Source organism: Myotis myotis, unplaced genomic scaffold (assembly GCF_014108235.1).
Source record: "Myotis myotis isolate mMyoMyo1 unplaced genomic scaffold, mMyoMyo1.p scaffold_m19_p_2, whole genome shotgun sequence".
Classification (NCBI taxonomy): Eukaryota; Metazoa; Chordata; class Mammalia; order Chiroptera; family Vespertilionidae; genus Myotis; species Myotis myotis.
Window position 1 is genome coordinate 158,321,732 of NW_023416324.1, and position 15,704 is coordinate 158,337,435.

At 35.9% G+C, this 15,704-nt stretch overlaps 1 protein-coding gene across 4 annotated transcripts in view; it reads right to left on the reverse strand.

Annotated features, from left to right (window-relative positions):
- Positions 1-15,704, reverse strand: part of IQCB1 (IQ motif containing B1) — a 52,276-nt gene that overhangs the window by 22,282 nt on the left and 14,290 nt on the right. For 3 of the 4 annotated variants that reach the window (XM_036350206.1, XM_036350207.1, XM_036350205.1), the window contains 5 exons: positions 13,812-13,905; positions 8,906-9,005; positions 4,895-5,073; positions 2,604-2,713; positions 1,987-2,096 (listed from right to left, as the gene is read on the reverse strand). In XM_036350206.1, the coding sequence (XP_036206099.1) occupies positions 1,987-2,096; positions 2,604-2,713; positions 4,895-5,073; positions 8,906-9,005; positions 13,812-13,905 (593 nt within the window). The remainder of the gene's footprint in view (positions 1-1,986; positions 2,097-2,603; positions 2,714-4,894; positions 5,074-8,905; positions 9,006-13,811; positions 13,906-15,704) is intronic. The other variant, XM_036350208.1, reaches the window with a different exon arrangement.

The window sequence follows — 15,704 nt, forward strand, 5'->3', positions numbered from 1 at the left end:
GCAAACTTGAAATTAAAAAACTAAATAGATTAAGCAATAAAACAAAATTTAAAAAAGAAAATTAAATAGAACCTAAAGGCTAAAACTATACCACACTCCATCCTAAAACTTCAAATCCAAAATACTGGAAACAAATTCATTATAATGTGAGATTTAAATAATTTTGGCTTAAAAGCTAAATTCTTTTAATGGAAATATTTATAACCAATCTGGTTTGGTTACAGAAAGCAATGGAATTTCTATTTTAAAACAATTTATTATGAATTAGATTCCATAGACATACTTCTGTTCTTTAATAATGCAAGAGAAAGTAATATGGCATATTTGGCAATTACTGTGAGAGTAAACATTAAATATCTGAATCCATGTAAAGAGTACCTTTAAATGTAAGAGGATAATAGCTGAGGTTAACAGTAGGTAGAATCCATAAATAATGAATATACTACAGGAGGAAGACTATACTAAGAAATCTCAGCTCCTGAACAGAAGAATATATACACAGTGTCTCTCAAAGCATTCATCATTTCCCTAATTTACATCACCAAAGAAATCCTTTTTAAAAATTCAAAAGGAGCTTTTAGGTAAGACAATAAACTCTGAGCAATGCTGGAATTGATTATACTTGCCTCTCATGAGGACTATTTAATTAACTAGATTTGCAAATCTTCAAGGGCAAAAAATGTGCCATATGTATTATCCCTACCATTTTCTAAATGTCAGGTACTATACCAAAAAAAAAAATTTATATTAATCATGTGAGGTACACAGGCAATTATGCCCATTTTATATATGGAAAATTTCAGGCTGAGAGAAGTGGGGCAATTTGTCTAAGGTCTTCAGCCCGTAAGTTGCTGAGGTGAGATTCAAACTCAACTCTATTTAGCTCTCCAATATCTAGTAAAGCCTCTGGCTTATATTTAGCAATTTAAATATGTTTAAAGAATTAATGCCTTTTTTGCTACCAACAAAGCTCATGCCCAATATTAATATCCTATCTTTAACTCTTCTTTGAAGGAAACCTTCATCAATAAAAAGAATGTCTACTAAGGGATACAGTTAGCCACAATAGCTTCAATACTTGCCACTAACCCATCCAGACTGTTACAGGCAATGAAAAGTGTGCTCACTCACACACACATGAGCCGTAGATGATCTTATGAAAAAGTTATTTATGATAAAGAATGCGTTTGTCATGCAGTCTAACTTAAAGCTAAATTTTAGTTCACTATTTTAAAATATTTTTAAAACTGAGAAATGCAGCTGCAGTTATTCAAAGAATAGTTTCAGTTTTTTTTAAAAAAAAGACACATTGACTTCTGGAACATGCAAGTTTCACTTTAGTAAACTAAAATTTAAGTTAGGCTGCCTGAGAAATCACTCTGAGAAGGCTCAACTGTATCATAAATGACCTGGGAGCTAAGTAATCTGCGTGTTTGTGCTCTTTTATTGCCTCTAAGAATCTGGATGGGTTAGTCACATCAAAAACTGGGCTATGTCTTCAGTATTTCATTTTTAGTCCACCTGAAATAGAGATGACAGATTATGTCATATCACAATAACCATATCTATTCATGCCCTTTTTCCTTAGGAAGATCAGGTTAACATACTTAAATACACACACATGTTCTAATCATAATTACATATAAACAATTATGGCAATTTTTGGTTTTAAGGGTTCGAAAAGGTAATTGACTATCACTGGCTCCCTCTGTAGACTTGGCCCACAAACACTTCTTAAGTGAGTAAGACTGTATCCGTTACATTATATTCTTGTTTTACTTTATGTCCTTTGCTTGAACGCACATCTGGTTACTACAGTGCTGCAACTCAGAAATTTACAGAACAATGAAAAGTAAGAATAAAAGAAACAGATTAGAAAATTGAAGAAAATCCCAAAACCCAAAAATCCTGTTTTCACTCAGCTGTACTCTAATAAGATACATGTAGCCTTCTCAGGTCAACATTCCTCTTACCAAAATTTTTTACCTGAAATTCCTCTGCAAAGTAATCACAGCAGACGGAAGCTTCTTTAATCTCTTCCTTGTTTGGAAACCCTTCCAATAAGCTTGAATCAAGCATGCTGCTTGATGTAGTTTCTGAAATTAAATGCCAGAATTTAGAGACATCTCTAAAAAAGATTTTTTTTTTTAGAAGTTTACCTCTTAAATTATCAGCCCTGGGGAAGCATTAATAAGTTGGGCAGGAGGCAACATTTTCATAGGCCCATGACAGGGAAGACCTAAGAATATTAAACCTGACCTCCCAAAGGAGGTATGTTAGGCTCACTTAGGCAATATATAGAAAGTATTCAAGATACAGTCTGATGAGCTTCAAGTATTTCATAGTTCTGCTTATTTAACCGTTTTAACTTCTTTGCTTGACAGCTTAGTCAAAAATTCAAGGTACTAAAATCAATCCATAAGTAACCCTTTTTCCCATCAAACTATGGCTACTCTGGATCTTAGAAATAACTTAAAAAAGGGGGAGAGAGAGCAAAAAAAAAGATTTAAGAAGCTATCATTCCAATATTTTGAAACTAAAGTGTTTATTGAAATGTTAGCAAATAATTTTTATAATTGCACATTATTTTTATAATTTAGTACCTGCTCTTCTACTTCCTGATAGACCTTCGGGCTTAAAAGGCTAATGAGCTGTCTAAATTCATGACGAAACTCTGTCCCCGGCTTTTGTTTATTTAGTAGACTTCTGAGTCCTGAAATGGAATAACAAAGATACAACTATTAATAATAAGATATGATTTTGTTATCTAATCAGTATTAATTTAAGGTTAAAAAGGCTAATCTAGAAACAAATGAACACAAGATTAATCACATGATTTTTCTTTTTCCTTCTCTCAAAGACTTCTAGATTGAGATATTTAGGATACGCCTCTGTCCTAAGAATTATGTGCTCTGTGTCCTAACAGTTCTTGTACGATCCGATGCAAAATATGTCTAGTCAATCTCTTTAATCAAAAAAGGGGACTGGAATCATTGTGGTAAGTCAAAGAGTAGAGATACACAATTTATTTTCTGTTTTAACATAAATACCTTAGACTAAAACATTTTAAAAAAGATAATGAATACATACTTTGTAATACCTACCCAGTGGAAACATTTAAGCAGGCTATTTGTCATTATTATTTTTTACCTATTTAAAAATATATATCTGTATGTATATTTTTGTTGATTTCAGAGAGGAGAGGGACAGATAGAAACATCAATGATGGGAGAGAATCATTGATTGGCTGCCTCCTGCACGCCCCCACCCCCACTGGGGATTGAGCCTGCAACCGGCACGTGCTCTGACCAGGAATCGAACCGTGGCCTCCTGGTTCATGGGTCGACACTCAATCACTGAGCCATGCTGGCTGACCTATTTATCATTATTAAAGTTATTATTAAGTAATACAGTATACAGTAATACAAATAACTTGGGGCAAATCAATAGCTTCCTGAGCAAATATTATAGAAGTGCTGTAACAGTATAATACTGCATTTTCATCCAAAATAAAACATAGTAGTAGTATGAGGTACAAAGTAAGTATAATTTCCAAGGCATGTTGAAATGATGTATTATAACATATGTATTCAAAATAAATAAGTAAGCTACAATGGCTTTGGAGTGCACAATTGGGGAAGCCACTATATGGATCTTTTCATGATTTATATTCTCTTTAAGAATGATGTTCTCAGCAATATTAATAATTGTAAAATATTTTGAAGAAACTGGGTAAGTTCTACTATTCAGAAAAGAAAGGAAGGTGAAATTCCTTTATAATGAACTGTTGTAACAGTCGCATTTCTATAGAAGAAATCTATATAAATTACAGATTTTAAAAATGTACATACACCTGGCACAAAATCAACTAGAGGGTTTTATTACTGGCAATTTCTCTCCCTCTCTGTCCCTTTAACACAAGATAATTACAATGTTCACAGTAATGTCTGGTTCAAGACAAGTTACTAAAGTGCCATCAAGAATTATAAAAGGCCATTGTAATAGTTTTGGTATTAAATCCATCACATTGTATTCTAAAATTTTAAAATTTACATATAATATAACCCTGTATAAATAGGTATATTTAATAAACTAGAACCCATTTCCGCACCATGTTGAATAAGAATAATAAATTAATGGCTCTGGCTAGCAAAGAAATAAAACAAAACTAACATATAACTTCATTGGGCAATTGAAAAAACAACACTGTGTGATCCTGAATAAATTTTCCATGTCTCTGTTCCCATTGCTATCAAATAAGGATAAGAGTAAATATCTCATAAGGTTATGAGGATTAAATATTTTAAAGCATATAATGTAGAGTAGTATTTGACACATAGTAAATGTTCAATTAAATGAAAGCTACTATCTGGGAAGGGTAATATAATGAGCCCTTTCCGTCTTAAATTTTCTGACTTTTTATTCACATACACATTTGATTAAAAGGGAGGGAGATGTTTTGTTTTTGAGGAAAGACAGTGAGGGAGTTGAAGTGTAATTGTTAATTAATATAAATATCTAAAGGGCTGTCAATCTCTCAGGCACAGATTTACTTTCTCCAGTAAAGTTGGTAAAAGGTCACCAATCTTTTTGGTCATAATTTTATATCACTATATGGTATATTCTATACACAACCTTTTTGTCAGAAGGAAGTAAATATTCATTGTAAATGATGATGAAATATCCATTCATCAACAATGTACCATATGCTATCTGTTAAGACATGAAGATAGCTTGATTATATAAAGACTTTTTCCTGAATTGGTTACCTGTTGTGATAGGGTTTTATCTGCACATTTCAGTTAGAGACTTTTTCAAAACACAGGAATTGTTTTCCATAAACCATCAATGTTATTTTTTCAAAAATCAAGAAAAGAAAGAACATATGTACTACCTTTGTAGCAGGCACTTAGTCTTAGTAAAATCAAAATTTCCTGATGGGATTCTGCCATCAACAGTAGGAGCTTTGTAGCAGTACTTCTTAGGACTGGACTAGGAGTTGATAAAAGCTTGAAAATAACTTCATCTAAAATTGAATGCAGGGTTTTTGCTTCTATTCTGAGTAAATCACCACTAATAGAATAAACAAAAAATAAAAATGTACAATTACTAATTGATACATAGATATCACAACAAATTAAATATAAAATGTTCAGCAACTTGATGCCTGGCTGTGGCCTGACCCAAGAAAGTAACCATTAAAAAAAAAAAAAATATATATATATATATATATATATATATATCAATATATATATCAGAGAAAAAGAGAGAGGGAGAGACAGAAACATCAATGATGAGAGAGAATCATTGATCTGCTGACTCCTGCATGCCCCCACTGGGGACCCAGCCCACAACCCAGGCATGTGCCCTGACCGTGAAACGAACCGTGACTTCTTGGTTCATAGGTCGACACTCAACCACTGAGCCACGCCAGCCGAGCAGAGGGTAACTATTTTTTAAAAATGTATATATATAAAAAAATGTATACCTTAGTCCCAAGAATGCAGCACAATAAATCAATTAATATTTACTGAATTCATACTGTATATATAAGGCACCATGCTAGGTAAAAATAGGTAATACAAAGTGGCCAAAGGCCCCTCCTCAGAAAAACTTACAATCAACTTGTGGAGTTAAGATAAATGTGCAATATATTAAACAGATGATTCAAAAGCTTCAAGGCTATAAAAGCAGCTTAGTGATGCATGAAAACAAAAATGCTATAGGAATTCAATTATCACTTTCTATAGAAAGAACTTTATTGTTCTTTAGGTATTTCATTTCATTAAAAACCTAATCTTGCAGAACTGATGTCTTGAAAAATTATCTGACACTTAGAAATAGTCAAAAGGCGAAAGGGATTACTGGGGATCCTTTTACTCACCTCTCTAAGGAGTATATGATTTTCTAGGGATGTGCACCTTTGTTTGGCTATCTACGCACTATTAATTAGGATATTTTGTAATTCTTAAAAGGAGAAATTGCTTTGTAGAAGATAATGGCAATGACGCTTACCTGAAAGCAAAAGATTCTTATTCAATAACACCATAAATGACTTCTGTGCAGTAGAAAAAGTGAGGGTTGTACCTGGTACTCTCTACCAGTTCAACTTCTGTGATACAATTTTCTTCTGGTTCCTCCTCCATGCTCCACCCAGAGATTTCTGACCATTCTTTCTCAGTCTTCTTTATTGGATCTCCTTCCCCAGTATAAAGGTTATTCCCCAGGATTTTATTTTCAACCAATTTCCTTTCTCACTCTATTCATATTTCCCACTGAGCTTATTTATCTTCTCTCATGCTTTCAACATCATTTGTAGGCTGATTACTCATAAATGTACCAGATTTCTTCCAGAGGTCACAGTTTATCTATTTACCTGTCAACGGACATTTGAGTCGTCTTGTTTTTGGCCATTACAAATAAAGCTGCTATAAACATTTGGGTACACAATGGAATACTACTCGGCCATAAAAAAGAATGAAATACTACCTTTTACAAGAGCATGGATGAAACTCGAAGGTATTATGCTAAGTGAAACAAGCCAGAGAAAGACAAATATCATATGATTTCGCTTATATGTGGACTCTAAAGAACAAAATAATAAACAAAATTGAACGAGACTCATAGATACAGACTGACGGTTGATAAAGGGAAGGAGGTCCGGGGGACTGGGAGAAAAGGTGAAGGGATTAAGAAGTACAAATTGGCAGCTACAAAACAGTCACAGAGATGTAAAGTACAACATAGGAAATATAGTCAATAATATCATAATAACTATGGGGCCAGGTAGGTATTTGAAATATTGGGCGGACCACTCTGTAAAGTACATTATTGTCTAACCGCTATGCTATACATCTGAAACTAATACAGAATATTGAATGTAAACTGTAATTGAAAAAACAACCCTGAAAAACAAGTTGGCCACCCTGACTACATGAAATGCCACTAAATGGAAAAGAAATCTGAATGAGTTAAAAATAACTGAATCTATGCTAGTTATTATAACATGATATTGAAATCTTGTACTTAGAATACAATATTTAAATACAATGATAGCTAAAAGAAAGACATGGTTTTATTAGTATGTAGTATTTTTCTCTTACTTTTATAAACTTGAGGAATAAATGGCAATTCTTTATTCAAATAAGAAATTAACAGAAAATAAACATCTTGAAAATAAAAAACACACTTTTTGTACAAGTCTTTACATGGACACTCATTTCACTGCCTGATGAGTATATCTATCTTGTGTTTAACATAATTCATACTGAATCTGTCATCAGTCTCCCCACACCAACTCCTTATATTCTTTGTTTAGGTTATAGCACTGTCTAATTACCCAATATGACACCAAAACTTTGTCATATTGGTGTCATACCTGAATGCATCTTTTATTGTGTCCCATATCAAAACGTCACCAAATCCTGCTGATTTAACAGCTTCATTAATGTTTAATTGATATACAACTGCAAATATTTAAAGTGTATAATTTGATAAATTTTGACTTGTTTCACCACCATAATAATCAAGATAATTAACATGACCGTGGCTGGCATGGCTCAGTGGTTAAAGCATCAGCCTGCAAATCGAAAGGTCCTGGGTCCGATTTTGGTCAAGGGCACATACCTGGGTAGCAGGTTCCCCACCCGGGTAGGAGCATATGCCAAAGGCAACCAATCAATGTGGCTCGCTCTCTATCCTCTCTCACCCTCCCCTTTCTAAAATCAATGGAAAAAAATAAAAATCAATCTATCAATCTACCTAATGAACATATCAACTCCCCCCAACCAAAGTTTCCCTATGTTCCACTGTGGTCCTTTTCTCTTTGCCCTCCCTGGCACCTATCTCCAAACATGAAGACAAAAATGCTATAGGAATTCAATTATCATATACTTAATACAAAAGGAATTTTATACTTTGGTATTTCCTTCATTACACTAACAACCTTATCTTGCAGATGTCATGAAAATGATCTGAAACTTAGAAATACTCTAAAGGGGATTACTGGGTGTCTTTAAACTCACCTCATTCAGGAGTATGTGATTTTCTAGGGGTGTGCAATCACTGATGTATTTTGTCACTAAAAATTAGTTTACATTTTCTAGAATTTTATACAAATGAAAACATACAGAATGTATTTTGGCCTGTTTTTTTTTCGCTCAGCACAATTATTTTGATATTCATCTGTGTTAGCACATGCATAAAAAGTTCATTTGTTTATTGCTGAATAGTAATCAATTGTATGGATACACGTTTATTCACCTATAGTAGACATTTGGGTTGTTTCTAGTCTTTGGCTATTACAGATAAAGCTGCTATGAACATTTGTGTACAAGTCTTTGTATGAACATATGCTTCATTTTTCTTAGGCAGTGGACTGATAGATCATATAGATGTGTATGTTTGTTAAAAAAACTGCCATACCATTTTCCAAAGTGAATGCATATTTTACCACTCCAACCAACAGTGAATGAGTTCTTCCATATCTCTAACACTTAGGTAAGTCAATGTTTTAAATTTTAGTCACTTAACAAGTGTGTGGTGACATCTTCCTAATTAATAATGTTGCTAACCATCTTTTCACATGCTCATTTGCCATGTACATACATATATACATATACTAGGTGTAATGGTTATTATGATACCAAAACTTTTCTTCAGAAATGACAGTAATTTTTCTTCACTAAGTGTGAGATTTGGTATAAAATCTTAAGCTCTCAGATAAGATATCAATTCAATAATAAATTTCCAGTATCTTATTTTATATTCTTTTCTTTTTGATAGACAATGGTAATAAGTGACATGTACACTCCATTTGCAATTGATTTCAGTAAAATTGGAATAAAATTGGTTATGCTGCTAATCAAAAATAAAAAATTATAAGTATTTTGTAAAACCAAGTCACCTGTTGATCTGTAGTATGTTCTGTACCATATTCATGACTGTAGATCCTATTTGAACATTATCAGTTTGCAGTAAGTGCAAGAAATGATCACTTTGTAGTACTAAAGTAAGAGGGAAAAAAGAAAAATTAAAACAAAGATTCTATGTTGATACAATTTGGTCCTTTCAAAACCAAATCAAAGCATGACTATTTCTGCTAAACTTCCTATCTATGTATACCTAAAAATAAAGATTTTAACATACGCAGCTTAAAAACTACAAGTAAGTCATTCCATTTTTATGGACAGTTATTATAAATAGTCAGAGAGCAACCATCAATACCACGCTAAGAATATCTTAGCTCTCCTTAAATGAAAAATAAAATATATCCTAAATTTGAATCTCTTTTCTAATAGTGAATTTCAGCAAATAAAATCAAATTTCTTATGAAGGGAGAACATGGAAATGGCACAGGTAACTATAATCACATCCTTAAAAAATTTAATTCTGTTATAAAATGTATCAAGTTTGCTAACATTTTGTTTTAAATAATAATAAAAATCATTAAGTACAAAACATTTGCTTTTATTGGTTAATAATTTTTAGGCTCTCAGCAGCCAGTTATGAAGACTTGGCATTGGATGCTTACTGCAAATTGTTTAACCTCTCAGAACATTCATTTCTTCACCTGTAAAACTAGAAATAACAGTTGTCTCACAGGCTACTGTAGAATGTTGAAGAACAGGGTGGTTTCCGATTAAATGTTAGTTTCTATTCCCTTCTCTGCTAACTAATCAGAATTGTAACTAAAGTGGGATCAGGTATATGGCAAGGAAGTTCTGTTAACACTCCCCTAGTTTCTACAAAACAACTTACTCCTTTTTCCTGAAGGAACATATTTGATTTCTTTCACATGCTGACTACTGTTCCTCATGTCTATTTATATATAGTACTAGAGGCCCGGTGCACAAAAATTTGTGCACTCGGGGGGGAGGGGGGGGGGCCTCAGCCCGGCCTGTGCCCTCTCGCAGTCTGGGACCCCTCGGGAGATAACGACCTGCTGGCTTAGGCCTGCTCCCGGGTGGCAGAGGGCAGGCCCAATACCTAGGTGCAGCCGCTGGTCGGGCTCAGAGCAGGGCCGATTGGGGGGTTGGGGCGCCGCCCCCTGTCATGCACAGAGCAGGGAGATTGGGAGGTTGTGATGCCATCCTCAGTCACGATCAGGGTAGGGCCGATTGGGGGGTTGGGACACCGTCCCCTGTCACACTCAAGGCAGGGTCGATGGGGAGGTTGCGGCGCCACCCTCGATCATGCACAGAGCAGGGCCAATCAGGGGGTTGGGGCACTGCCCCCTGTCACAGAGCAGGGCCCATCAGGGGGGTTGGGGCTCTGTACCCTGTCACACACAGAGCAGGGCCAATCAGGGGGTTGGGGCGCTGGCCCTGTCACACACAGAGCAGGGCCCATCAGGGGGTTGGGGCACGGCTCTCTATCACCCACAGAGCAGGGCCGATCAGGGGGTTGGGGCGCCGCCACTCTCACACTCAGGGCAGGGCCGATGGGGAGGTTATGGCTCTACCCCGTCACACACAGAGCAGGGCCCGTGGGGGGTGGGGGGGTTTGGGGAGCTCCCCCCTATCAGGCACAGAGCAGGGCTGATCAGGGGGTTGGGGCGCCTTCCCCTGTCACGAACAGAGCAGGGCAGATAGGGAGGTTGTGGCCCCACCCCGTCACACACAGAGCCGCAGGGCAATCAGGGGGTTTGAGCGCTGCCCCCTGTCACGCTTATCCCGGTGCCGGGAGGCCTCATGGCTCCGCTGATCCCGGTGCTGGGAGGCATATTACCCTTTTACTATATAGGGTAGAGGCCTGGTGCACGGTTGGGTGCCGGCTGGTTTTCCCTGAAGGGTGTCGTGGATCAGGGTGGGGGTCCCCACTGGGGTGCCTGGCCAGCCTGGGTGAGGGGATGATGGCTGTTTGCAGCTGGTCACACACCCTTCAGGGTGGGGGTCCCCACTGGGGTGCCTGGCCAGTCTGGGTGAGGGGCTGAGGGCTGTTTTCAGGCTGGAGGTGACTGAAGTTCCCAACTGCTCCTTTTTTTCTTTTTTCTTTTGTTTTATTCTGGGCCAGCTTTAGCTTGAGGCTTGGCTCCAGCTCTTAGGCCTCTGCTGAAAGTAGGTTTCTGGCCTTTGCTTACAATGTTGCGAACCTGCTGGCTGAAGTCCGGCAGTATTTGTTACAGAGTTTCTTAAACTGCCCTGCTCAGAGGCCTGCAGCTGCAGACGGGGAACGTTGGTTTCCTCCGTCACTGAGGCAACCAAGCCTCATGATAGTTTCAAGCTGCCTGGCTGCCCGCCGCCATCTTGGCTGGCAGTTAATTTGCATATCTCGCTGATTAGCCAATGAAAAGGGTAGTGGTCGTATGCCAATTACCATGTTTCTCTCTTATTAGTGTAGATAATATTTCAGTATTTCACTAGAAACCAATTTTTTAAATGTTTAAAAACTTCAGAAAACAGGTCCACTACTATAAAATATTTCTAAGGCTTCTTATATTCCATTACTTTCATAGTAAAAAAGTTCTTCTAAGTAGCTGGGATAAGTAAAACATTTCATTTTTACCTACGTAAAGATGTTTTATTAACTTTTTAATTAACTTTGAATTCACTATGATTATCCTTTTAAGATGTTGACAGTGATGGATGATTAATTTCTAAATTTACTAATCCACCAAGGGTTGCAAAATAGCGCTATTCCATTATTTCTTTTTCACTTATTGGTTAGATTACTTTTACAGAGAAATTTCTCATCAATATGTAAGAAAAGGCAAGATAAATGCTGGAGTCTCCATTTACCAAAATGAACTGATTCCCTATTGGACTGTAATGGCAATTTTTAAAAATAGTCTCATAGTATTTGCTGTTTCAATCTACTGTAGTTATTATTCTGATTACCATTCAAATTTACCATTTTTGACTAATATAAGCCTCCTTATGTTGGCTCCTGAGTCCTTTTCACAGAATCCCAAATACATTTTGATTGCACCTTTCCTATCTGGTATTCCAGATATTTCAGGTTTACTTTGCGTATTTTCTATTTTGGATCTGCAGTCAGCCATTTCTCGAAGCAGCTGATTCTTTTTAGAGAGAAAAGGTTATTGGAGACTCCAATTTTGTACCCACTTATTTTTTGCATATAGATTTCACAACTGCTTAATTTAGTTTTAATATATACTCTATTGATATTTTAAATCTACAGATGATCTGAAGAATATTGTCATTTTTGTTAGTTATTATTTTTAAAGGATATATGGCATATGTTTTAAATTATGCAACTATTCTCTCTCTTGCTATCTCTCTTTTTATGAGGTGTTTTACATTCCACTATAATGAAACTAAGTACTTTATATTTTTTGTAAAATATTTCTTTCAATTGGAAACTTTATAATAGTATTTGTTCCATAATAGAAAACAAATAATGTGTTTTCAAAAAAAGAAATTTTCTAAGCATATTCCTTAGCTCTACAGAAATATAACTACCAAGAATATCTATAATAATAAAAGCATATTATGCAAATCAACCAAATGATGAAACAGCAGAATAACATCCAGATGACCTTCTGGACGACCATGCTGCCAGCCAAGGCGAGTGCAATGTGATTGGTCAGGAGCCCTGCCATTGCCCCACGATCGATGGCCCCGCAGAGGGAGGCCCAGGCCACGGGACTGGCAGCACTGTGGCAGGTGGGCGGGGCCTCCCTCTGTGGGGCGATCGATCTGGGAGCCCCATGATTGATTGTCTCACAGAGGGAGGCCCAGGCCACTGGCCAGTGATGCTGTGGTGGGTGTGTAGGGCCAGCCAGCGATCGCCCTTCAGAGGGAGGCCCAGGCCATCCAAGTGATCGCACCCCACACCTGTCGCCTGCAGAGGGAGGCGATTGGTGGCAGGGGAGAGGGGGGCAGTGCCGCACAGATGGCAAGCAGAGGCAGGGCCAGCTGCTGGCAACCAGGGGAAGGAAAGCCCCCATAGGCCCTGATCGATGGCCAGACCTAGGGACCCTACCCGAGGAATCCCAAATTGCGAGAGGGTGCAGGCTGGGCTGAGGGACGCCGTCCCCCTCACCCCATGTACGAATTTTGTGCAATTTTGTGCACCAGGCCTCTAGTTAGTTATATAAACTGAAAGTAATTGCCTTGGGAAAATGGGACATGAAGTGAAGCATGAGAACCAGGGATGATATTTTCTGTTTAATAATCCTTACAGAACTATTTGACTCTTTAAATTATTTGTATGAATAATCTTAAGAGAAAAATAAAAATTCAATTTAAATTTTAATTCCTAAAATAAATGTTTCTACATTGTTCCATTTGTCTTTCAAAACAGAAAAATGCTCCCATAATTATAATTAAGGATTACTTTCTCAGTCATAAGAAAATATAACACTAACATATATTTATATTTCTCAATGTAAGTGTAGAAATAGCCTATAAAATAACTTTAAAATTCAATAAAATGTCATTACATAAAACCTTACCCTTACATAAATAGTCTATATACATAGGGATTTCTTTCATACTAAATCTCAAATACAACTGTAATCATTGAAACTTAAAAAAAAATTTCCTCTCTAAATTATTAAAATTATTATTAATTCTTATCTTGGATTTGCTAAATAGAAAAAGCTAAGGAGAAAGTTATATTTTAGCAATTTTCCCCTTAATATATTCACATTGTCAATGTTGGCTCTTTAAAGCTGGAATGTTCAAATGGACTTTTATTTTCTTATATGTGGGGTTATTTCAACATGGTTTCTTTTAATTATGGTTATGCTTATAGTTAACCAAGTATGTATTTTTAGAAAAAAACCCCAACTGTTAGCATATGACTTTATAATGACTATCAGTTACATTAAATATCTTTTCTCTTACCATTTTGGATAAGTTGAACATGGCCTCCCACAAGCCAGAAGAGAGAATCAGTCACAATGTGGAAAAAGTGTAGTAATTCATCTTTTTCTTCACCCTTAACACACACACAAACAAAAAAAAAAACAAGTTACTTTTCTGTAATTGCTTTATGAGAGAGAAAGAGAGAGAGAGAGAGAGAGAGAGAGAGAGAGAGAGAGAGAGAGAGAGAGAGAGAATGAATTGATTTCTGAGGAGTTAGGGGACCTGGTGTCTGGATCTAAGTTATTCATGAGGTATGTCATCTTGAAGCCTTTACTTTTTTAGTTTATAAAAAAAAGTAGCTTATAGGCTACTCTACTTACTAGACATGGTTGCTACCCTAAGATTAAATAAGACAATGAAAGTAGTATAAAAACTGGAAGTGGTTACACTAGGATTTCTCAACACCTCTGGAGCTTTTTAAATATACCATGCACAGGCATTGGTGCAAACACAGTGATTCTAAATCTCCAAAGGTAAAGTCTGGACATTGTATTTTTACAAAGTTAGATGGATGACTTGGTTATACACCCAACGCTGAAAATCACAATATGCAAATGTAGGTGTCAGCATGTAAAGCATTATTAATAGTGTATTTCAGTTGCAGCATCTATTCTTTGACTCCATGAGGGTAGAGACCATGTTATTTAGCTCTCCACTATACACTCAATATCTAAAAACGACTCTTACAATTAGCAAATGTTAAGTCAATAGATAAATGACAATTTTCCTAGCTTCTTCTTTTTTGGAATACAGTGTGAAAATTATTCTAGATTAGATAAGACATAAGAATTAGTCTGTGGCATAGCCAGAAAAAGAAATCAAGTCCAACAAAATGTCCATAGTTCATGCCACTTTAATTGACATGAATAAAATGAAATCTAGCAAATTTGCAAATACTGATTTAGTGCTAGCATCCCTCAAAAATGGCAGTGGAAATTCTACAAGTGGAATTTGTAACCTATTACAAAGAAGGCATATTCTCCACTACTAAGTTAAATTCTATGCCAACAATGAGTCTTACACTCAAACCACAATATGCTGTCCATGTCATTCAATTTCACTTATATAACTTTTTATTTCTTGTTTTTTAAATTAATAATATATTTGTCTTAGGTTTTCTAAAAGAAATATCTAAAGAGCTTGACTATTTTACTAGCCTGAGTTTTTTTTTGAAGTACAAGACTGTATCTATTCCTTATATTCTCAAAGCACCTCAAATAAAACTTAATATCTCATGATGACTTATATAGCTTTGTAATTCACAAAAGTTGTATATCTGCTCAATCTCTAATGTAGCAGTAGACTCAAATGTTCATATAACTAAGAGCTCTTCCAACATAAAGGAGTTACAGCATTATAGACCTATGATTCCTTATATATTCTACAACCAAACTGATGTAATTGACACTAATGAAACATTACACAAACTACTGCAGAATTCATATTCAGGTATGCAGGGAGTGCTTGCTTTCGCATGGTATCATGTTAAATGAAACTTGTGCATATTTAAACTTTTACATGGCTCTGATATGTGTGTTTCAATTGAGATAACAATGTGCAAAGCAAGGACTGCTTACAAAGAAATACTCACCAAGATAAAAACATATGGAGGCTATAAAACAAGTCTGAAAACATTTCAAAGGCTTTAAATGTACAGTGTATGTTATCTGACCATGTCCGAATTAAGAAATGGATAACAGTTATAAAACATCAAGAAAATCCTCAAATATTTGGAAATTAAGCAATATACTCCTAAATTTATTAAAATTAATTCTAGAGTGAGAAACCAAGATGGCGGCATAGGTAAACACCGAAATTGCTGCCTCCTACAACAACTTCAAAAATACAACAAAAAGACAAAACGGACATCAT